At 38.4% G+C, this 26,074-nt stretch overlaps 1 protein-coding gene across 1 annotated transcript; it reads left to right on the top strand.

Moving 5' to 3' along the window:
- The first annotated feature begins 2,993 nt into the window (after window positions 1-2,993).
- On the top strand, window positions 2,994-25,937 carry LOC149836280 (ABC transporter A family protein). Its single transcript, XM_090009107.1, has 2 exons — window positions 2,994-3,126; window positions 25,412-25,937. Exons 1-2 carry the CDS (start codon window positions 3,004-3,006, stop codon window positions 25,508-25,510), a joined length of 222 nt encoding a protein of 73 aa, XP_089865233.1. The 5' UTR covers window positions 2,994-3,003; the 3' UTR covers window positions 25,511-25,937.
- The last annotated feature ends 137 nt before the right edge of the window (window positions 25,938-26,074 follow it).

Genomic DNA, 26,074 nt, shown 5'->3' with positions numbered 1-26,074 from the left:
TTTCTTGGCCAGCCACCAGCCGAAATGGTGTCACCACATGGGTGACACCATCACTAGGGGTGTCAACAGGTTAGGTTTACTCGGACCAAGCTCTATAGGGTTCAGGTATGGTGATAAATAAGAAGACTTGATTAAGACTTGGGTCTGGATTCGAAGGTCCGATTAATACATGGATCCATGTATAGTTTGTGAAATTTTATACCAAACATGGGCCCGACCTGAGTTCTTATTAAGACCCCTAAAATTTTCAATATAAAAATAATAAAAAAATGTTATTTTATCAGATATGGACTAGTTCATGTAGTTCTTATCGAGTCCGGGTATTGTTTCTCTTATAGTGGACCCAATTAAACTCAAATTTGAATCCGATATCATGCTAAAAAATCAGGCTAAAGTTCGGTTGTACCCGGGTCCGATATATATATATATATATATATATATATATATATATATATATATATATATATATATATATATCACAACATTAACACATTCACTATAATTGGCTACACTGTATACCTTTATTGACTTTTATACATTTTGTTGAAACATAGATTTAAAAAATATCTGCCCATTTCCCGACCCGTGATAGTGTCACCCACCGAGAAAAGTCAAACAAAGTATCCAATGTAGCCAATTATAGTGAACGTGTTAATGTTGTCCTATTGATTTAAATATATATATTTATATATTTTAAATTCAAATGTCAATTTCTAGTAAGTTAAAATGTAAGGTCAAAATTTAATAATAAGAAAACGAAAATTGATACCATCTGGTAGGATGCAGTCGGTAGCTTTCAACTACCCTATATATATATATATATATATATATATATATATATATATATATATATATATATATATATATATGTGTGTGTGTGTCCAAAAGTTTCGATACATACAAGCTATGATTCACTACTAAGATTTTTTTTTGGTGAATAAAGTTACAACAAGGTAGTGAGTTTTATTAGTTAAACAAGTATATATATATATATACTTCTATAAGATCAACTAAATAAATATTTCAAAACATATTTCATTGTATTGCCAATTAAGAAAGAAATATAGATGAACCATTGCAGATATAAAGAGAGGCTATGAGAAGTGATATTAAAGGGTGATCGTGGGGTTATAGAGATTGCAGCTCATGCATGATTCAAAAGCTAACTGCTAGGTGTAGATATATAGGAAGCAATAGAGAAGCACGATTCTTTTACTATCCACATCTTGATTATGATGATGATGTTGTTGTTGTTGTGTAAAGAACAAGAAAATGCATCCAACTCTACAAGAAACTTAAGTTTAAAACCCATGGGTTTGCTCCCTAATCGACAAAAGATCATGTTTGAATCACAGGACACATCCAAGCTAGGACTTGACCAGTACATGCCTGGGTGGCCTCTTGCGTTTGATACACCGGAAGCAATTGGTCCAGCAAGGACCCATCGCTTCTCGCCCCTTTGTATTTAAAAAGGGTGGGATGGAACCAGTGAGTCGCACACTAGTCCTAGACAAGCACCAACTGGCATGTCCAGGCGACGGTTGTTTAGTAAAGAAAAGACGCTCTAAGGTGTTTTTTTTTTATAGTCAGAGGGGATTAGTCCGACCCCCCACCCGTTATACAACCATACCATTAGGATTTGAACTTGCAGCGTCCAACACAAGTTGACGTGCACTCACTGTTCCTATCAGACAACCCGAGCCTAGTTGGTATCACTCTAAGGGCAAGTTTGGAAGAGAGAAAAAGGAAAAGAAAAAGTTTTGCTTACTATGAGAAGTTCTCCAAAAGAAAGTTTTTTGTTTGTTTGTGTAGCATGAAAAAAACAGTGTGAATAAACGAGAGGAGAATGAAGGTGGTGGTGAGGTGGGTGGTGGAGAGTGTAAAAATAAATTTTCTCTTGGTATGAAACATTCCTCCACCTCTTACCTCTTGGAGAAATGTTTCTTATCAAAAAGTGTATTTTTTAGAAAAACTCAGTGAAAAAGTCTATCTTTTTTGGAAGGGGATTTTTGCATTTTGCATTACTTTTTCTCCCTTCCAAACGTGTCTTAAGGGTTTTACTTTTACCAACTGGGGACCCTAGGCCTGCTGATTGGGTTTCCCTTAGCCCAGCCTAAAGAAAAACATTTCCTTTTTGGGTTAGCAAGCTCAGGGTAGGCAAACCCCTATATCACCAAAAGGAGACTAATCAGGTTACTAGCACAAACTATATCACCAAAAGGAGACTAATCAGGTGATTTATCCGTACAACATATATCCGGGCTAAGGACTCCGAGCTGCTCTAAAATCACAGGAGTGTGATTAAAGAAAGACATAAATGACAAATCGTTGGACCAAATTCAAACTAATGGCCAAGATCTAATTTAACCATAAACAGTAATCTATAAATGATGATCACAAGTGAGATTGTGCAAACCAGGCCTTCCCATGGTTCCATAACTGGTCTATCAAATTCTTGACCGTCCCAAACAAGCATAAACCCCAAACACGACCCACAAGCTTAGAACCCGACCCGGCTTGGCATGTACTTCGAGGGTGTCAACGGGTTGGATCCTTTCTAAAATGGATGGATCCAAACCCGCATCCAACTAAATGATGCAAGTATCAGATCCGGATTTGGGTCGACTGATTTGTTATAAGAAAAATCATACCCGGATCCGATAAAAATTACATAAACCAGATCTGGTCCATACTCTATAAAATAATAAAATTTTAAGTTTTCACCTTAGAAAAACTGTGGATCTCAATTGAAACTCAGGTTGGACCTGGGTTTGGTATAAAATTTTATAAATCATACACAACCCATTTAATAATCGGACCTCATAAGTCCGACCCCGATAATTAATCGGACCCCTTTTTCTAACCAAACCCTGACACTATAAGTTTCGGTACGGGTCGGGTTCAGATTATACCCGATCCATTGACACCCGTAACTGGGAGTCTGTGACCCCGGCGATCCCCTTCTGTGAGAGAGAGAGAGAGAGAGAGAGAGAGAGAGAGAGCATGGGTTACGTTCTGAGGGTTCGATTGGCGTCCTTCTTCGCCGGAGCAGCGACCGCCTCCGCCGTCGGATTCTACGTCCTCCACCGTGATTACAAGGTTGCCCATGACTCCATTTCTCAACAGGTCCGATCCCTCCCCAATACCCGTCTTCTCTTTTTCTTCTTCCTATTATTCTTCCTTGAAGATTTTGTCTCACTTGTTTCAATTCATGTATCTCCTCTTTCTCCCCATTCGAACTACTTGGTATCTTTACTCTTAGCTATGCCGATGGCAATAAATTGCTTTTTCTCTGTATTTTCTTAGTTTGGTGTTGGTGTCAATGGATTGTGGATGCCGCCTGAATCGGTGATTGGCATCTATAGATTGCTTAACTGGGTACACTTTTCGATTAACTACTCTTGGGTGGTGTGAATGTGCATCAACATTCCAGAAATTTGGGATAAGTTGGGAAATTGCGTTATGGTGAAAAATGAAGTTCCCAATTTATCCCATTTTTTTTCGGATGAGTAAGCGCACACCTCTTTTTATAAAATCCTCCAACGATCCAATTGTATCATTTTGCTGGAAAGTTGGCAAGAGCCAGCAAGGGAGTCATGCTCATTATCAAATGTTTCTAGTCCTCATTACCCAAACATATCCGTAAGATGGATTTGTCCCAATGTTATAAACCTGGGTGTAAACAACAAAGAGAATTTTTTTTATTGGGGAAGATCTCGGGGAAGTCTTGGCATGCTATGAAAATGTGAAAAAATAGAAAAATGTTTATTTGTGATAATATCACGATGCAATCAAATTGGGATTATATTTTCTACAATCTATTGCACCTACAATCGAGTTGGGATCTCATGGTACGAGTTTTTTTTACTCAATCTAACCTCATAGGTGTGTTCAGCATGCTTGATTTAGTAAGATTTGACTCCTGGATTATGTTTTTCTGCCAAAAAAACATGTTTTAATGAGTTGGAAAAAATCGATGCATTCATATATGCTGATTTTTGGTGATCCAAAAGTCGGTTCCCAATAAAATAAACGTGTAGATCACATCTATGGTGTTAGATGCGAGAAAAAACACCCCCATTTGCTAGGTCAATTGTATTTACAATCAACAACAACTACGCCTTCATCCCAAAACAATTGGGGTCGGCGATATGAACCAAAAAAGAAAATCATTCTGGGTCTTCCACATGAATCCTTCTCCTCCAATCATTTCTATCCAATGCCATGTCCTCGGTGAGGTTCAAAGCATTCATATCATTTCCTATCACCTCCATCCATGTCTTCCTAGGCCTACCCCGACCTCTTTTAACTAATATATTTTCCCATTTCTCCATCCTTCTAACTGGAGCATCATTATGCCTTCGCCGAATATGTCCAAACCACCGTAAATGATTCTCTCTTATCTTATTTTCAATGGGTGTAACGCCTACCTTCTTACGTATCTCCTCGTTCCGAATCTTATCTTTTATTGTATTTCTACACATCCATCTAAGCATACGCATCTCAGCTACACTCATTTTTTGAATATGATGTCTCTTGGCAGCCCAACATTCCGTACCATATAGTAAAGCGGGCCTAATAGTCGTCCTATAAAACTTTCCCTTCAACCACAATGGCATTCTACGATCGCACAACACTCCGGTTGCACTTTTCCATTTCATCCACCCAACCTTTAACCTATGATTTACATTTCCATCAATTTCTCTATACTTTTGAATGATAGATCCCAAATATTTGAAACAATCATCCACTGGTATTTCTTGCTCACCAAGCTTCACTACACTCCCATCACTACTTTGTTGCTTACTAAACCGACATTCCATATATTCTGTCTTACTCTTACTCAACTTAAAACCTCTTGCTTCCAATGTCTGTCTCCATAATTCTAACTTAGCATTAACCCCAGCTCTAGACTCATCAATCAAAACAATATCATCAGCAAACAACATACACCATGGCATATTTTCTTGAATTGATCTCGTAAGCTCATCCATCACTATAGCAAATAGGAAAGGGCTTAAAGCAGATCCTTGATGTAACCCAACCGTTATAGGAAAATTGGTTGTGACCCCTCCACAAGTGCGGACATTGGTTACTACTCCTTCATACATATCCTTAATTATACTAATGTACTTGAGAGAAATATCTTTCTTCATCATTGTCCACCATAGAACGTCCCTAGGTAGTCTATCATATGCCTTCTCCAAATCAATAAAAACCACATGCAAATCTTTGTTCCTCTCTCTATTTCTCTCAATAAGTTGTCTAAGAAGATGTATAGCTTCCATAGTTGATCTTCCAGGCATAAAACCAAATTGATTCTCCGATATCATGACAACCTTCCTCAACCTAGACTCAATCACCCTCTCCCAAAGTTTCATAGTATTACTCATGAGTTTTATACCATGATAGTTTGTGCAATCTTGTATATTACCCTTATTCTTATATAGAGGCACCAAAGTACTCTTCCTCTACTCATTAAGCATCTTATTTGTTCGCCAAATCGTGTTAAAAAGATTTGTCAACCATTCTAAACCTTTCTCTCCCAAGCATTTCTAAGCCTCGATTGATATACCATCTGGGCCAACTGTCCTTCTTGATTTCATTTTCTTCAAAGCCTCTGCAATTTATTTCTTTTGAATCTTGCTCATGAAGTCACGATTCATCTCATGAAAAGGAATGGAGAAGTCTCCAAGATCCTGAGCATGACTTCCATTAAATAGCTTATCAAAATAATCTTTCCATCTCTCCTTAATCTCCTCATCTTTGATTAAAACCCTTTGCAATTGACTGTAGCAAATATAGACCCATCAAATTGTTACGACTTATTTGGATTGTATCTTTTGTGAACATATTAGGATGGAATTGTGATATTTTCAAAATACGTGAAGATTTGGACGTACATTTTCCCTTCTTGAGGACATATGGAAAGTTAACATGGATATGTAAGATGCTTTGTCTATTTCCTTCACATTCCACAATCAGTCTGCTTGAACTTTCAATAAGGAAGAATTTGTCCATGGTGCTTTGATGTGCATCTTGAGCTGGGAACCATGGTTTGGAACATGGTAGAACATTCAAATAATTGAAAATTAATCTGGAGAACTGCACATGTGATTGTATCTGCTTGCTATTTGACCTAAGATACCAATAGGGAGGAGCAAGGAGCGATGTGATATCAGGTGGGGAACTTGGACTGTGGAGACTGGTAAAGATTTAAATAGAGGCATTAATAGGAGAAATGAATGCATAGCTTAAGGTTTAGCATTAGATTGTAAGGAACAGAATGAATCATAAGATGATGAATCCGGTTTGTTGATTGTAGGCTGTGTTACTTTGACATTCCGACCAAACAGTTGTACCAGTGGCAGATATGTTGATATGATATGGAAACACCTCTTGGGTACTCAGAAATCTGATTTTATTTCACTTTATTGGTGCTTGATAGATATGTTTATCTACAGACATTTGTTTCTGAATTTCACTTTAGGCATTTTTTGCTTTTTGGATAAAGAAACATATCTTTTGATGTTATTTTGTCTATAATTAGAGGCATCTTAACTCGAATCTTTTGATTGCCCAAGCTTGAGCTTAAGGTAGACTGTAGTTCCATCAAGTAGGCTTGGGTTCGTCTCATTTGGCTATTGTCGAGCTTTATTTAACGTGCCTCTTTTAAGTTCAAATTAGTATTAGTACTATTTTCATTACTTTTAGATATTTACTGTTGATGCTTTTTGGAAAGGCAGGAATTCTTTCCTTAACATTAATCCAGGCAACTGCATTTAAGTTGGTCATGCTGGAGCAGGTTCAAGCAAGGGCTTGGTTTGAATAGCAACAACAACAAAAATAATGCCAATACTTATAGTATTGGCAGTAGCAGCCGAAAGCAATAGTGAAAAAATGGGCAGATGTTATCCTTATTTTTTTTTGTTATTAATAGCTATATTGTGGTTATGTGCTTTCTGAAAAGGCAAGCATGCCTTTTTGGCATTTTTTCCTACCATTTTAACCTCTCAGACTTTCCCATATGTGGCACAACAATTGTCCTTTCCCTACTTTTCTATCACTTTTTGGCATGTTAGGTTCATTCCGACAGAATCGCTTTCTCAGGGGAACCTGAGAAAATGTTTCTAAAATTCCTGAAATCTTATGTTCGAATCATTCTAATTCGAAATCACGAAATCTCACTGGTTGCCCTGGGATTTGGAATCAGAAAGATTTGAAAATTCTGATTCCAAATCCCGTGCAAGTTGAGGCACCCAAACATACCCTAATTCTCATCTTGTCACTGTATAGGTGGGAAAAGGCCGAGGATGCTTGTTATCATTTCAATGTCTAATCCTCTACCCTAGATAAGGTCCTTTCGTATGTAAACTCATGAAAGAAAGAAGGCTGATCAATCCAACTTAGGCTTGGTTGTGGACCTGTGTTGTTGCTCAAACTTAAGTTCCTCATTTGATTGAGCTAGTAAAGAGTGAAGTTCAAGCTAAGCACTTATAGTTCAGCTTGCTTACAATCCTTACTTGAAGCAATTATTTGAATTCTATATTCTTGAATTAGTGTTGGATTAACAAGTTTCTGAGGTAAATCAAATTTTCACAAAGTATGGATGGCTGACTAACTTTCCATGTTCATAACAGAGTTACCGGAAGCGCCTAGGTGCATGGGGAAGCGCACTTCCCTGAAGTGCGTTTCGGAAGCGCGAAACGTCGCGCTTTCGAAACGTGCAGGGAAGCACACTTTTTTTTGGGAAGCACGCTTCCCCAAATTTTTCCTTTTTTTGTAATTTTATTTTTTTTCGCTTCCCCCTCGCTTCCGGTTCGCTTCCTAAGTCGCTTCCGAGACGGTTCGTAATTTTCTTCTAAGTCATCCCACGCTTCCCGCTTCCTAAAATTTTGAAAGTGCCTCTCTTCCCGCTTCCCGTATCGCTTCCTCGACTGGTAACTCTGGTTCATAAGCCTTGGGGAAGTCAGTTATAGTGATGCTTGTCAACCTTCTACCACCAATACACACATGAAGAGGCTACTATTCTTTGGTTCTTAGAATCTTATGTTATACAACATACTAAGAAAAAGTTTTTGATATGTTTGCAAGTCAGAAAATATATTCATGTGGGACTCTCTAGATCATGATGCCACATCACCATACACTGGTAGGTTCCTCTCATTGAATGAATGTTATCTCATGGTTGTTACCAAAACCTTATCTTCACTTACAGATGCCATGTTATTATTAAGATGCACAGCTGCAAGTGCAAATCTCATCTGCGCAAGTATAGACACAATGTCATCATCAACTGTACATTTGCAGGTGTAAGTCTTATATGCAAGTCCCATATGCATTTGTAGGTGCCACATCATCATCAACCTACACACATTCATATGCAAGTCCTATCTGCACAAGTGCACTTGTTCAGATGTTAGATCATCAACTTGTGTACCCATTGGTGCAAGTTCCATTTAGATGTGTCATTTACTGTGTCATCATCTGCCCATATGCGTTTTTCATGTTCATTTGTAGATGCTAGTCATCACCAACCTGTGCACATTCAAGTGCAAGTTTCACTTGTACAAGTGCAACGACATCACCTTGCACTCATGAGTGAAATCCTTACATGGTTTGGATGCCATATAGTCAGCCTGTATAGTCATAGCTGTAAGTCCCATTTGTATATGATTGCCACTTATTTCATTAACCTGCCATGAGCAAGAAAATATATTTTGTTTGCACTTTTTCATGTAGGACTTGTATATTCAAGTAAGCCACTTGAATAGATGAGAATTGTGCTTGTGGATATGCAAGTTGATGATGAGACATTTTCAATTGTACTGATGAGTTTTAACCTGGAGACATGTAGGTTAATGATGATGTAATCCATCCTTGTAATAGAATGAGACTTGCACTTGTGGATGTGTAAATTGATGATGCTATGGCATTTGGAATTCTTAAGGTGGGGCTTTATCACCTACAGTAGAATAGCATTCTTGATGTGGGGGAAATATACATGGTGGTATCAGCAAAGCATCATTGTATCATGTCTTACATGCTCATATCTTTTGCATGAAGGTGCCATATCTCCCTACTTATTTTTAATCCTCTATCTTATTTATATACGCTTTAGAGTTATCCACACAAAAACTGGAAGTTATTGAATAATAAAAAATGTAGTCTTGAGCAAATATTGGGTACACATAATACACAAATTGTATTACATGTACATGTACTCTGTTCTGCTACTTGTCCCCATGCTGCAGTCTGTTGGTGTAGCTTGATCATCCTGTTAGTCATAAAAACAAGTTGACTGATGATCCGTCATTATAGGACTGAGACCGTGGTCATTGGATTTTCTAGTTGGGTTGTGACCTTCTACTGGCATCCCGCACGCTGGGTCATGGATATCTAATGCCATATCTATGGATGTACAGAACTGATGACGCAGGCAGACAATCACACACACACACACACACACACATCTCTCTCTCTCTCTCTATATATATATATATATATAATATATAGATATATATAGATAGATAGCTGAATGAGCCTATGGCAACATATCATGCCAATGACTTGCATCCCATGACTCATGGTACTTGTGACCATCTGTTGAAACATACATTAGTGGTTTATCCAGGGATTAATTTGTGATTTTAGTGTCTTGCATAGGTACTGTTCTTGCTAGTGGTTGCATTGGTTTGACTCTGTGGCTAAGAATATTAAGGCAAATTTAAGAAAGCTTAATGAGGGGATAATACTAGAAGTAATTTGACTGGTGCAGTAGCACTGTATGTCACCACTATTGGCAAATACGAGGCCTAGAAGGAAAACTTTAGTACTTCAAGCGTTGATCCGGAACTTGGCATTATATAGAGTAATATGTTAAATCCTTTTACAAGGAAAGTGATATGTGAAAGAAGGGAGTACTCGATCTCTGTATAGGCCTGTCACGAGAGAGAGAGAGAGAGAGAGAGAGAGAGAGAGAGAGAGAGAGAGAGAGAGAGAGAGAGAGAGAGAGAGTCAGTTGTGGCTGCGCCTCTCATTCTATTAATATGTAAATATACAATTACTAGGGTACAAAAGTACCCCTTAATAACACGTTAATTTACATTACACGTTGATTGGATCTGGATCCGATCCAATATACAAAACGGGTCGGGTCCTGCATAAATATGACAACTCCTTTTCAGTCTCCCTCAAGTTGTGCATGCTCCTGAACCATGAACAACTTGCCTTTCAGAAACCAAAACCTGTCCTTTGTCAACCCTTTAGTAAGAATGTCAGCAACTTGTTCTTCAATCGGCACATACATGGGTTTAATCTCTTTATCTTCAACCTTTTTCCGAATAAAATGCTGATCTATTTCAATATGCTTTGCTCAACTGTGGTGGATGGGTTTGAAGGACATGTTGATGGCACTTTGGTTGTCACACAATAGTAGTGACCGAACAATCGGTTCTCCCATTTCTGTCAGGAGATGTCTTATCCACGTAGCCTCAGCCGTGGCAGCAGCCATCGATCTGTATTCAGCCTCAGTGCTTGACCTAGCAACCGCCTTTTGTTTTCTACTGCTCCAGGATACTAAGTTTGGTCTAATAAAGCTGCAATAACCGGATACTGATCGCCGTTCATCTGGATCACCCGCCCAATCAGCATCAGCATAAATAACGACCTCATGGCCCCCGCCTGGATCTAATTCTCTTTTCTTGTATACCAGTCCATCACCAACTGTACCCTTCAGGTAACGAAGTATACGTTTGACCGCCTCCATGTGTGACATACGAGGTTCATGCATAAACTGGGATACCTGGTTAACCGAGTATACTATATCAGGTCTAGTAAAAGTCAGGTATTGCAACATGCCAACTAAGCTGCGATACTTGGTGGGATCTTCATATATATCCCCTTCCTTTGAACTTAGTTTCTGATGGATGACACTTGGAGTTGTCAACGACTTACAATCTGTCATGCCCGCTCTGCTGAGAATGTTCAATGTGTATTTGTGTTGAGTAAGGGCGAGTGTATCATTTCATTTATCAACTTCTACCCCAAGAAAATATCGCAGCTCTCCCAAATCTTTCATCTTAAATCTCTGATTTAATAACTTCTTCACCCGCTCAATGTGACTTTTACAGTTCCCTGTGATGATGATGTCATCTACATATATTAGTAGAAGGGTAGTGACACTGTGTTCATTGTGAATAAATAATGAGTGATCTAGAAGGGACCGAGAGAAGCCATGCCTTTGTATCTCTAGCGAAAAACTGTTGAACCAGGAACGAGAAGCTTGTTTCAAACCATAGAGTGCTCTCTTTAACTTGCATACATATTTTTTGGCGTCTTGTTCTGCATATCCAGTGGGTTGTTCCATGTATACCTCCTCCTTTAAATCCCCGTGCAGAAATGCAGTTTTAACATCCAGCTGACTCAATGTCCATCCATGTCTAATGGCTAGACTCAACGCAATGCGAATGGTCCCCATTTTAACTACAGGACTGAAAGTTTCATCGAAGTCTAGTCCTTCCTCTTGTGTGAATCCCTTGGCTACAAGTCTAGCCTTGTACCTTTCGATGCTCCCATCTGGCTTATACTTTATCTTGTACACCCATTTTGACCCAACAACATTTCTGTTTAGTAGTCTAGGTACAATCTCCCATGTCCCACATTCATGTAATGCCTCCATTTCTTCATTCATTGCTTCTACCCATCTTCTAGAGCCCGCAACTTGATAGAACATGAGGGGCTCATCCTCTTTACTTATGGCTGTAAAAAACAACTGAAAATCCAATGAAATTTTTTTATAGCTTACCCATCTGTCAAGCGGATGTCGAATCCGTGAGGATCTTCTGATATCCATCATCTATGAAGCGGGATCAGATGGGTCCGTACTTGTAGAAGAAATGAATGGGGGCTCTTTCTCTCGCCGGGTGTACACAATACCCTTATATCTTGTTGGCTCCAAGTCATGTGTAAGAGTCTCTTCCGTTTGAGTTTCATTGGATGATTCCTCATGTGTTTCCTTCTGACAGCAATTTGCCGAACAGTCTACTCTACCATTGGAAAAGACTCCTGAATTTAACCATGGGTAATATACCTCAACGTTGGGGCTTGAGTTATCAATGTGAAGGGTTGAATTAGCAGTCTGATCATCAAAGTTCATTTCATCGAAAACTACATTCCTTGATATTTTGACACGCTTGCTCAAGGGATTATAGCACCTGTACCCTTTGTAGTCTTCTGCATATTCTATAAACCTGTATTTTAAGGCTTTTTCTTGGAACTTGTGCCTTTGTGAGTTGTCAATGTGAACATAACAAACATACTCAAACACACGTAATTCATGATAATCAGGTTGTGTGCCAAATAGAGAAAAATATGGTGACTTATTCTCTAAGATATTCATGGGCAACCGATTTATCACATGAACTGTGAAGTGAAAAGCCTCAGTCCATAATGATACAGGGAGATTGCTCCCATGCATCATGCTCATTGCAGTCTCAACAATATGTCGATGCTTCCTCTCAGCAATCCCATTTTGTTGAGGTGTATGCGGGCAAGACACTCTTCTCTTTATCTCATTATGTTGAAGGAAACTAACAAAGTCACTCGAGGAGAATTCACCTCCTCCATCACACTGGAAATTGAGAATGTTGGCAGAGAAATGATTGTGAACAAAAGAATGAAATCTCTGGAACAATCCAAAGACTTCTGATTTGTGCTTCATAAAAAATATCCAAGTATAACACGAGTAACTATCAATGAAAATAAGATACTATTTACTGCCAGAAAGAGAAGTAATTGGGGCAGGACCCAGACATCTGAACAAATGACCTCAAATGGCCTTGAAGCTCTTTTATTAATGGAAGCGAATGATAAAATATGACTCTTACATAAATGACAACTAGAACACTTTGTATCAACGACCTCTAAACTCAGACTGGACTTAGGAATGAGATTATTCAAGACAAATTTTTCAATAAAATGGCGACCACAATGGCCAAGACGACTATGCCAAAGTCTTGGCTTATTATACTCAGAAATAGTAAATATAAAATCAGGATCAAAAAATTGATGTTGGTGAGGCTTCAAGGATGAATAGTTGGAATGAATGGAGGAAGGAGGATCTTCTTGGAAGATATACGTGTTGCCCCATCATTTTCCTTCAGCGAATGTCTTCCTCGTGCGAAGATCCTTGACATAAACAGAAGAAGGTGTAAATTCAACTGAAGCATTAGCATCATCAACGAGTTTTGAGACAGAAACAATGTTCTTTTGAATGTTAGGTGCATGAATGACACTTGGAAGTTTAAGAGAGGACTTTGACATGGGTATAATGGCATTTCCAATATGTGAGATTGAGTGATGAGATCCATCTCCTGTGACTATGCTATTTTTACCAACATAAGGTGTAAGAGTCAAGAGTTTACCTGCATCACCTGTGACATGAGTAGCTGCTCCAGAGTCGACATACCAAATGCCTTTGTCATTTTGCTTCATGTTCAATCCTGCCAAGGCTGCTAGCAGCAAGTCCTTAACTTCTCCATCCTTCCTAGCCTCTGCTTGTGGAGCTTTCCCTTTGTTTTGAGGATTAAACCAATAATTTGCTTTAATGTGCCCTTTCTTTTTGCATAGAAAACAGGTAGGGATGGGTCTCTGTCCTTGCACATTGGGTGTTGGAAGTATACCACGACCTCCATAGGTATTTCTCCCTTGGCCGCCCTTTCCTCGAAAAGAACTTCCTCGTCCTCGACCATAACTCATTCCCGTAGCTAGTACATCTTGGGTTCCTGAATGTCCATGAGAATCTTCAGAAGATCCTTTCAGAGTCATTTCATATTGCAATAATTTCGCACGAAGATCTTCAAACTTTGGGAGTTCTGGTAAACACAGTAGAGTTGTCGTCATGACATGATATTCTGGCCCCAATCCGCTCAAGGTTTGTTGCACCTTATCTTTTTCACTGACAAGACATCCAACAACAGCCAGCTGATCTGTGATGCCTTTCATTGTGTTTAGGTATTTCATAATAGACATGGAATCTTTCCTCATCATTTGAAACTCTCGCTTAAGAAACATAATTCTTGCCTCATAAATTTGTGAATATGATTGAACTAACTTATCCCACAGTTCCTTGGCCGAACAATCATCAGGAAGGGCAACAAGAACTTCCTGTGAGAGTGTTGAAGTAATGTATGCCACTAGCGATTGATCCCTCTTCATCCAAGCAACATATTCTGGATTCCTGTGAAGAACAATAGACTGTTCTCCTTTATCGTCCGCTTTTTCTTGTGAAATGTATTCTGGAGGCGGAGGAACCGATCCATCCAGATGATCGGAGAGGTCCTGACTCTTTATGAAAGGGATGATCTGTCTTTTCCAGGTTAAAAAATTTGAGTTATTCAGTTTTTCAGAGACTAGTTGACCGAGAAAGCTGGAGGATAGGCATGACTGCTCATGAGTAAAATCCAAGGTTTTAAAACCTGTGACTCGGAACTCGACTCGTTCTTTATTGACTCGTGACTCGGCGGGTCAACTCGGTGACTCAGACCGAGTTTTGTTAACTTTTGATTTTAAAAGAAAAACAATATATAAATTATCATTTAAACATATAAAAGTTTGTAGAATGACTTAATTACTAGTGTAATTGATTAATAAGTAAAATAACATCAAGTAAAACTATATCTAACTTATAATTACTCATCTAATAGCAAGAAATCGAACAACCAAGCAAAACAATAATTCAATATTTCAATAGAAACAAGCTCTAAAGTAAAGTTAAGTTGTAAAGTTCATAAATATAAAGTTAATGATCATAACACAATGACAAAATCAAATTTCAAACATCCAAAATTCATCCACTTTTATAAAATATGATATCTCAATTCTCAAGTCAAGAGTCAATGACTCAAATCTCAAATAGAGGCGAAGTGCTATTATTTGAAACTTCATTTGAATCAATTCTTGAGTTGGAAGTAAAAATTAATGGCTGAATTGGAGTACTAGTGGTTGCATTTTCCCTTGCATCTTCATCTTCAACTCCATCACCACCTTCGTCATCAATAAGATTAGCTTCTTCAATGTTTTCAACTCCCATCTCCAAGTCTCTTAAGAAATCCTTCATTTAATAAAATATGACACATTTGAATTAACATGCAATGGAGAAAGACAAAAAACTAAATTAAAAAAATTTTAATCAAGTTAAAATATCAAACAAACTTTTACGGTTTTACCTCATCTCCATCTAAAACTCCTTGCATGACCCATTCATCCATTGGTGTTTGCAAATATATATTGCCCAAAGAAATTGGGTCAAGACATGTTCTCTTTAATTCCTTTTCTCTCAGACGTAAATTATAATGGACAAACACTAAGTCATTAAGTTTCTTTTGAGTTAATCTATTTCTTCTCTTAGTGTGAATTTGATCAAAGGTACTCCAATTTCGTTCACATCCAGATGAAGAACATGTTTGACTAAGTATACGAATAGCAATTTTTTGAAGATCGGGGGCACATATTCCATGCATTTTCCACCACATTGTTGCATAAAGCCAAAACACACAAAAATGAAAAGTTGATTAAAGAAATATTCTTTTGCACAACACAACAATAATGTTAAAGATAAATCACCTGGCTTATGCTCATCTCTAGTCATAACAGCTATAGAAGTACCAAAATCTGCACTTGCGTCTTCAAATAACTCAAGTTGCTTGCATGCTCTTACTCTAGCTGAAATATTTGGTTCCAACTTCTCAATACATTGAATTAAACCACGTCTTACTTCAGGATGCTTTGTGAATTACATGAAATAGTGCAAATAGTCAAATACATTAAATTGGTAATTGATAAAAGAAAGTTTATATTCAAAATTTAAAACAATTAATAAAAAGATATAAACAAATACATACCTTAGAAAATTGTGGACTATAGTGGTATTTGGGATTGAGATAGTATGTTGCTCATAAAGAGGGTGATGAAGTTGATTTTCCCAACGATTGTCAATTATTTTCCAATAAGGTTTATACTTTTTCTCGTCATTGTCATGAATTTCTTTTATAGCCTCTTTGGCTCTATCCATAGCTTCATAAAGATAACCTATTGTAGGATTTTCTTCTCCATCGACCATTCTCAAAACTTTGACCAGAGGTTCTATAGTTTTAACAATTGATTCTACGACTCTCCAAAAATTACTATTCAATATAATATCCTTCATCTCTTTTCTCTCAGCAAATGATGAATATTTTGAATTGTTCCATTCATCTGATGCCATCATTTTTCTAAGACCACTTCGATGTTCTAGCAAAGATTGAAGCATGATAAAATTAGTGAATTTCTTTATTATTAGAAAATTGAGTCCTCGTTAGGTTCAAAACAAAAGTATGATTGTAGATGAACTTTGTGATCCTTTTTCCACACATCCAGCTATGCTTTTTATCTTAGAAAAATCTTCAAAGCATGAGATCTATGCAATGAGCTCCACAAGGAGTCCAAAATATGGTTTTCCTCCTATCCTCCAACATCTTTCCAGCTGCTTGATAGTTGGCTGCATTATCTGTGATTATCTGTCATTTTTTAATTTCAAAACATTATTAACATACTAGACAAATTATAAATATCAATGTTTAATAGAAAATTACAAAAGAACAAAATAATATACCTGAACAACATTCTCTGCACCTACTGTTTCCACCACTTCATCAAATAATTTTAATAAATTTTCTCGATTCTTCACGATACTTGTTGCATCAACTGATTTTAAGAAGTAAATGCCCCTTGGACAATGAACCAAAAAATTTATCAATGTCCTTTGTGTTGCATCTTTCCAACCATCAGCCATAATAGAACAACCCATTTTAGCCCAAGACTCCTTGTATTATTTGAAATAATCATCAATTTTTTTAATTTCTTCTTGTAACAATCTTCCAGAAATCTCAGATGAAGAAGGCAGCTTCAATCCCATTCCTACTGAGGAACAAACTTCAATCATCTTTGTAAAGTAAGGAGAATTGGCTGCGTTGAAAGGAATGGCTGAATGATAAAAAAATCTCGCAATAGCTGAACATAACCTATCTCTAGCTTTTTTATCCAAAGATGCTTTTATTCCAAGTTGTTTCATTGATGGAGACCCTGCCTTCACTTGAACAAAAGCATCAAGATTATGCTTTGGGGCATCATTCATCAATTTTTTTCCCTTTATATATCTTTTCTTAGAAGACTCATCACTTTCATCTGACAAGTCCATATCATTATCATTTACTTCAAGAAAGGAACCAATCTCATTTACAATATTTCTCTTATATAATTTGTGTTCCTTAAATGACTCCAAATTCTTACAAAATTTTTTTCTTACAGATTCTTCGACTTTGTCACATGGTTCCACCTCTCCTTTAATACCAGCAAGATGATACTTAAGTCTATTAATGTCACCACTCATTTGTTTTGTACACCAAGTACATTGTACCCTCTTCTTTTTCTTATCAAGTGGTAAACCAAAATCCCACACAGGGTCCTTTCCTTTAGTGAATGCTATTGGAGTCCTTGAAGATCCTTCTTCTGACATTTCTTTGATGATTTGATAAATCTAAAACTTTTAAATTTGAAAAGTTAAAAACATACGTACGGTTAGTAGATTATGCACAAACCCACCAAGGAAAGTTAAAAACATAGTGTCATACAAGTATAAAACTAAAACTATACATGGTACACTACATAATGCACACAAACTGAACACTGTATATGCTCATCAACATAAGCAAGTTATCATTTTTTTTTACTATTAACACTAGCACGATCAAGTTATCAACAACAAAAAAAACCATTAGTGCATGCTTCGTTGCCAAAAAAAATAAATAATGGATCCATGCTAATTTCTTTTGTCAAATCTGTTTGGTTAAAATAGCGAAAGAAATGAACTTGATCAGCGTTCATACATAATACATGTACACATGTATCCACGTAATCAAATTACACCTTTCCTTTTGCATTTTGTTTCCCTGAAAATACTGGTTGCTGAGATTTTACAAATGCATTTTTGGTTAAAGTCATGACCATCAAATTGATACTGTTTGAGAGGAGCTTTTTCTTGTCCTTTTTGTAAAATTATATAAATACCCCTGGTGATGTACAATTTATGTAACCATGTGGAAGTTCTCAATGCAAAAATCCAGTGAACTTGTCATATATTTATTAAAGGCTGAGGAATTTGACTTGCAATATTTGTGTGTCTGTGCCTAGTTTTCAATGTGTATTTCAGTGTGCAGGGATAACAATTCAGCTCCTGAAGTCATCAGAATTTCAGTGTGCAGGGTTGTATGTGTACATGCATGGATATACAATATGTTTATCATATAGTGATTCAGATTGTCCTTGGACACAATTCCCCCAAGCATAGAGAGCCAAATGAAAGTTTGGAATTTGATGGAAGGATTTGAAGTCACATGATTTGGTGTGGAGAAAGCAAGGCTGCAAGAACGTGTTGTAAAAATGAGCACCTTTAGTTTGGATCTCTTGGAAGGATGAAAGATAAATTTCATCGAATCAAAAGCAAAAGGCATGATAAATTAGCATGCTTTGAGACAGTATCGATAGCGTGCGCCTTAGTACCTGTGAGGCGTACGCCTCACAGGAGAGGTCGCAGCAGCCGAAGGACCACCTTGAATCCTTTACAAAACTCGCCGAAAAATCTTGCCGAAAATTATCGCAGCGGCAGAAAGAAACACAAAAGGGGAAAATTTGAAAAAACATACCTGGTGGCGTCGAAAAATGTCGCCGATGCACTATTTTTGCTGGAGAAGACACGTCGGAGCTGCGACAATGCCTTATATTCACCGTCGATGTGCCTTCATCGGCGACTTGGCGTCACTGTTCACGCCGGAGTTAATGTTCGCGATGCAAATACAAAACGAAAAAAAATAAATATTGTTCACGCCGGCGTCACTGTTCACGTCGGCGTCACTGTTCACGCCGGAAACTCCTTTCCGGCGTCCCTTTTCTCGCTGGATGGCTGGAGCTGCAACCGCACCTTCTCGGCTTTTCCTCTCTTCAGTCGAGGGTTAAACACAGTGAACAGTGAAAACCTAAAGGGTTTTCGACTTTTCGTTAACAATTTAAAGGGTAAAAGAAATAATATTGCGAAAATGCCATTAACAAAGAACCGTCCGAGTTGTCCGATTATTTTTTACCCATGATTCGTCCCGAGTCGCGCGAGTCCTCCAACGAGTTTTGTAAATCCGAAAACGACAGACCTCGCCCGAGTTCTACGTGACTCGTGACTCGGCCGAGTCAGGTCGAGTCATGCCCGAGTCTTGGCCACCCGAGTATGCCTTACCAGGTTGACCCGCTGGAGGGCCGAGCCGAGTCAACGAGTTGACTCGGCGAGTTTTTAAACGTTGGTAAAATCCATTAAAAAAAAAACTGAACTGACACTTAGGTATGAAGCAGGCCTCGGCTAACAGAATAGAGGGCTCGGCTAACAGAAAATCAGAAAAAAAACAGAGAATGATGTATTGAATCAACAGAAAATAGTTTCAGATCCCACGCAACAGTAGAGAATAATGTATTGAATCAACAGAGGATAATGTGTTGAACCAGCAGAGATATTTTCAGAACCCACGAAACAGCAAAGGATTTGTGATCGTGATTCAAAAAGAAAAACCACAGTAATCTGTCACCGTGAAGCCAACAAGAGGTCGTTTGTCACCGTGAAACCGAGGTCGAGGTCTAAGTGGTCTGTCACTGTAAAGCCGAGATCGTCTGTCACCGTGAAATGAAGATCGAGATCTTTCACCGTGAAACCGAGGCAGTTCTTCACTCCCAGTCGTCACGCTGCTCTGATACCATGAAAGAAGGGAGTACTCGATCTCTGTATAGGCCTGTCACGAGAGAGAGAGAGAGAGAGAGTCAGTCAGTTGTGGCTGCGCCTCTCATTCTATTAATATGTAAATATACAATTACTAGGGTACAGAAGTACCCCTTAATAACACGTTAATTTACATTACACGTTGATTGGATCTGGATCCGATCTAATATACAAAACGGATCGGGTCCTGCATAAATATGACGACTCCTTTTCAATATGGTGCTTGGTGAAGCATGAAGAATGGAAGGTTTTTGTGGTGCAATGACATGGTGTGTCACCACAATTAGCCAATGTGAGCCTAGAAAGAGCTCTAGTTGTCTGGATGTTCTTCAAGTCGCTTCTTCACATTTGGTCATTAGCTTAAAATTATCTGTAATGTGAGGACACTATGGAAGTGTTTAAGTTTGGGCTATGTCACAGGGATTTGGCCAGATAGGTGTTGCACCCGCGTCGACGCGGGTGCGGATGCCGCACCCGGTGCGGTCAACATGACCCTGGGTGCGGTCAATGCATCCAGGGTCATTTTGGTCTATTTTTTGGATTTTTTTTTTAAATTTCCCTATGAAATGGGCTGCGGAATTTTAAAAAAAAAATCTTGGGGGGGGGGGGGGGCTACCCCCCCCTCCAGGAGTGGCCTGCTGACCGCGCAGCGGGACCCGCGGACCCCCCTTCTATATATATACAACAACTACGCCTTCATCCCAAAATAATTGGGGTCGGCGATATGAACCAAAAAAGAAAATCATTCTGGGTCTTCCACATGAATCCTTTTCCTCCAATCATTTCTATCCAATGCCATGTCCTTGGTGAGGTTCAAAGCATTCATATCATTTCCTATCACCTCCATCCATGTCTTCCTAGGCCTACCCCGACCTCTTTTAACTAATATATTTTCCCATTTCTTCATCCTTCTAACTGGAGCATCATTAGGCCTTCGCCGAGTATGTCCAAACCACCGTAAATGATTCTCTCTCATCTTATTTTCAATGGGTGCAACGCCTACCTTCTTACGTATCTCCTCGTTCTGAATCTTATCTTTTATTGTATTTCCACACATCCATCTCAACATACACATCTCAGCTACAATCATTTTTTGAATATGATGTCTCTTGGCAGCCCAACATTCCGTACCATATAGTAAAGCGGGCCTAATAGTCGTCCTATAAAACTTCCCCTTCAACCGCAATGGCATTCTATGATCGCACAACACTCCGGTTGCACTTTTCCATTTCATCCACCCAACCTTTAACCTATGATTTACATTTCCATCAATTTCTCTATACTTTTGAATGATAGATCCCAAATATTTGAAACAATCATCCACTGGTATTTCTTGCTCACCAAGCTTCACTACACTCCCATCACTACTTTGTTGCTTACTAAACCGACATTCCATATATTCTGTCTTACTCTTACTCAACTTAAAACCTCTTGCTTCCAATGTCTGTCTCCATAATTCTAACTTAGCATTAACCCCAGCTCTAGACTCATCAATCAAAACAATATCATCAGCAAACAACATACACCATGGCATATTTTCTTGAATTGATCTCGTAAGCTCATCCATCACTATAGCAAATAGGAAAGGGCTTAAAGCAGATCCTTGATGTAACCCAACCGTTATAGGAAAATTGGTTGTGACCCCTCCACAAGTGCGGACATTGGTTACTACTCCTTCATACATATCCTTAATTATACTAATGTACTTGAGAGAAATATCTTTCTTCATCATTGTCCACCATAGAACGTCCCTAGGTAGTCTATCGTATGCCTTCTCCAAATCAATAAAAACCACATGCAAATCTTTGTTCCTCTCTCTATTTCTCTCAATAAGTTGTCTAAGAAGATGTATAGCTTCCATAGTTGATCTTCCAGGCATAAAACCAAATTGATTCTCCGATATCATGACAACCTTCCTCAACCTAGACTGAATCACCCTCTCCCAAAGTTAAATAGTATGACTCATGAGTTTTATACCACGATAGTTTGTGCAATCTTGTATATCACCCTTATTCTTATATAGAGGCACCAAAGTACTCTTCCTCCACTCATTAGGCATCTTATTTGTCCGCCAGATCTTGTTAAAAAGATTTGTCAACCATTCTAAACCTTTCTCTACAAAGCCTCGATAGGTATATACCATCTGGGCCAACTGCCCTTCTTGATTTCATTTTCTTCAAAGCCTCTGCAATTTCTTTATTTTGAATCTTGCGCATAAAGTCACGATTCATCTCATGAAAAGGAAAGGAATGGAGAAGTCTCCAAGATCTTGAGCATGACTTTCATTAAATAGTTTATCAAAATAATCTTTCCATCTCTCCTTAATCTCCTCATCTTTGACTAAAACCTTTTGCGTTTCATCTTTGATACATCTAACCATACCCAGATCCCTTGATTTCCTATCTCTCATCTTTGCAAGCCTATAAATACCCTTCTCGCCCTCTTTGGTATCCAACTTGTCATAAACCTCCTTATATACCTTATCCCTCGCGTTCCAAACTGCTTTTTTAGCTTCCTTCTTTGCTATCATATACTTCTCCAAATTCTCATTATCACGACTCTTACTTAGATTTCTATAACACTCTCTTTTAACCTTAATAGCTAATTTGACATCCTCGTTCCACCACGATGTACCGCCTTTAGACTCACCCAATACCTCCTTAGCCACCTTTCTCATGCCACCCGCTATCTTATTCCACATTGATTCTGAATCCTCCTCGAGACATCAATCAGCTTCCTTAACTACCTGCTCTACAAACATTCCTTGTTTAGCTCCTTTCAGTGCCCACCACTTAATTCTAGGATCTATCCTATGTCTATCCCTTTTGCGGCATTGTCTAATTCTAAGATCTAAAATTAAGACTCTATGTTGTGTAGCTACACTTTCTCCCGGTATAACCTTACAATCGATGCAACAACCCCTATCTCTTTTTCTAAGTTGGAAAAAATCTATCTAACTCGTATTAACCCCACTTTTAAATGTTACTAGGTGAGACTCCCTCTTCCTAAACCAAGTGTTTGCTAAGATCATATCATAGGACAAACCAAAATCTAAAATCCTTTATCCACTTTTGTTTCTTTCTCCTATACCATAGCCTCCATGGATACTCTCAAATCCATCCCTACTAATGCCTACATGCCCATTAAGGTCACCGCCGATGAAAAGCCTTTCTCCATAAGATATCCCTTGTACTACTCCATCTAAATCTTCCCAAAATTGACGCTTAATGGAATCATCTAAACCTACTTGAGGTGCATAAACACTAATAATATTAATAATATCCGAACCTAATACTAATTTAATAAGTAAAATCCTATCACCCTTCCTACGAACCTCAACTACATTATCTATAAACTCACAACTCATAACAATCCCTACTCCATTCTTATTCCTATTTATTCTTGTATACCAAATCTTATATCCCCAAGGTTCTATCACTTTTTGCTGTCTCACCTACCCATTTGGTCTCTTGTAGACATAAAATATTAATCTTTCTCCTACACATAACATCTACTAACTCTACCAACTTACCAGTTAAAGATCCTATGTTCCAAGTGGCTAACCTAATTTTATGGTCTTGGACTAACTTCTTTACCCCCACCCGTCCAACAAAGTGAGGGAACCCTTGCCTATTTGACACCACACCTTGGCACCGGTGTGACGCGTCGCTTCCGGGCGATGATCTAGCAACCCTTGCCCATTTATCACTGCCTCCGGGCCTATAGAGTACAGCGCGTCGCTCAGTAGGGAACGCCCCAACGAAATTCTCATATTGGCTCATATTCATAGGGTATGACTAAGTTTTTATGCTGTCTGTCACAGGCCTACCGCAACCCTCCGCCTTTATCCTGGCTTGGGACCGACAGTTATACACAGGCGGAGTTCCCTTATATATATATATATATATATATATATATATATATATATATATATATATATTGCCGCACCCGCACCCGCACCCGCACCCATGTGACATAGAGTTTGGGGCATGTGGAAGGCCTCATAAACAGTATCAATGCCTCACTGGAAGGCTATGGATATGTCTCATTCAGACTAAACTGCACGTGGATAATGGGGTCTATCTTTTGGTGTTAGCCAGTGCCTAAGCAAACTGATTTCAATTGGCATTTTTGTCAATTTAGCAACATGGACTTGTTGGGCAAGAGTTACAGTGAGTTGCAGGTTGGATGAAGAGGCAGTATCTGGCTAACCATCTTCTTGAAATCCATGGTGATGTCTGTCTGCCTCCACCCTTTTCACATGGCTGTTAACATTAGTAAGAGGCCACTGGCTGGTGCACACTTAGAACCTCCAACCTAGGATTAGGTAAATATTAAGGGGTGCATTTAGATGGCATAATATGTGCTTAATGGAGGCATCCTAAAAGCACTACATTCTCTCATCTCCTGTCACCTTTTTCTGCTCAAGTTGTCAAATCTAGCCAAATTGTCCCCCCACTCAGCATCTAAAACAAAAGCCCTCTAGACATGTTCTGGTTGCATCAACTTGGGAGTAGGGGGAGGGATTGAATTATTTCATACCACCCACAAGGGTCAATAATCTGATCAACTAGTCTGATTTTCAGCATCGTGGAGCAATGCCATCTTTGCTTATTCCGTTATCCACTTGCCTAGGATGTAGAATAGCTGGTTCGTATTGTTTCTTGTTCTATTCCATGACAATGGATTGGTAGTCCAAACGTGAACACTTAACTACTCTATGAGCATGATTGTCCATTTTTTCAGGTGAATGTTAGGAACTCCACTTTCTAAGGAGTGATCACAGATTGTGGTTCCTATATGGATTGTTGCATTATCGTTTAAACATAAAGGATCCATTAGATCACCAAGAAATTCAATAAGTGGTTCATTATATTGCATGAGTCAACTCATGAAAACAATTACTTTGTTAAACAAAATCAGTAATAATTCATTTCAAGGACCGGAATCTCACATCCATGGTCAGCATCTGCATTGTATGCACCATAATGTGGTGACTGTCAAGATAGAGAATGGTTCTTTTCATGCAATATTTATGATCAAACCAGAGAAAGATCATTGTAGTTATTGATTGGGCTTATGTCTTAGTCTATTGCCAGAATCAGGTAACCTTCTATGGTTTGAAAAGTAATATGAATCTTCAACTGCTATATGTAGTTAAGCAGAGCTTGGAGTAAAATTTGCATTAGTTGCTTTCATTTTTGACACCCTGCTGATACCAACTACACCTATGCGTGCTTGCCATTTAGAGTACATTGAATTCTTGCTTCAGATATTCCCAACGCGCTATTTGATTGTCTAGAATTTAGATATTGTTGGTTTTCTGGTAAAGTTGTCTTGGTTTGATAGCAATAAAACCACCAAATAAACAGGTTTACATGTAGCTCAGGTAGACCTAAAAATATTCAGTTATTCTAAGATGTCATATGATGTACCTATGAATTGTCTGGTTATGTATCAAATACCACCCAAAGGTTTGGGTTGCTATTCCTTGGCGTTTCTGAAATAAAATTAAAATACTTCTACATGGTTTTCTTGTTCTTCATGTCCTTGGTGCAGGTGAAAACCTTATATGAATCACTTGATGAGCGGATCTCAGCTTTGGAGAGACTGAAAGAGGTAAAGCCACCAACAGAGCGATTGGATGCTACTGAGTGAAGACGGAGATGGAAGCGTAACAAATAATTTTTGGCTTCAATCTTTTTTTCTTTTCTTTTTTTGTGGGTGAACTGTCCAAGAAATTCTCACATCCCTTAGTGAGGATGGTTTCAATCAGCGATATATGAAAGAATGGATGATGTAGATTCACTGAGTTTAAACTCTAGCTTTCCTTATTTTCACATTGGTAGGCCCTTGTGCCATGAACAGCATTCCAACCATTCATCTTTACAGAGCATGCAGAAAGTTTGAAAATTTCAGTTGACAGTCCTGGTTTTCCATGCTTGGTTATAGCGTGAGTGGGTGATAACCACCGTGACAGCATTGTGTTTACGTAATGAGCTTTGTCAGAAGTAGGCACATTTTTCGTGCTTAAAATTTTCTGCAACTGTGTCGCAATAATATTTAGTTAAAATCATTTGTATAACCATGAGTTCAGAATTTCATCCTCAGTTGAATCAAAATTCTTTAGAACTTTTTAGCAAATTTGTAGAGATGAAGCGTAGAAACTTGTGAGATGAGACATGTTTTAGGAACCTGCAGTTTCTGCAGATGCCTCTCGTG

This window comes from Nuphar pumila, chromosome 6 (assembly GCF_984573655.1).
Source record: "Nuphar pumila chromosome 6, dmNupPumi1.hap1.1, whole genome shotgun sequence".
NCBI lineage: Eukaryota > Viridiplantae > Streptophyta > Magnoliopsida > Nymphaeales > Nymphaeaceae > Nuphar > Nuphar pumila.
Note: the sequence above shows the minus strand (reverse complement) of the source record. Positions and strands in the feature narration are given on the sequence as shown.

Coding starts and splice junctions, on each gene's coding strand:
- LOC149836280 (XM_090009107.1), top strand. CDS start 3,004: ATGGGTTACGTTCTGAGGGTTCGATTGGCGTCCTTCTTCGCCGGAGCA. Junction 3,127..25,411: donor ATGACTCCATTTCTCAACAG/GTCCGATCCCTC, acceptor TCCTTGGTGCAG/GTGAAAACCTTATATGAATC.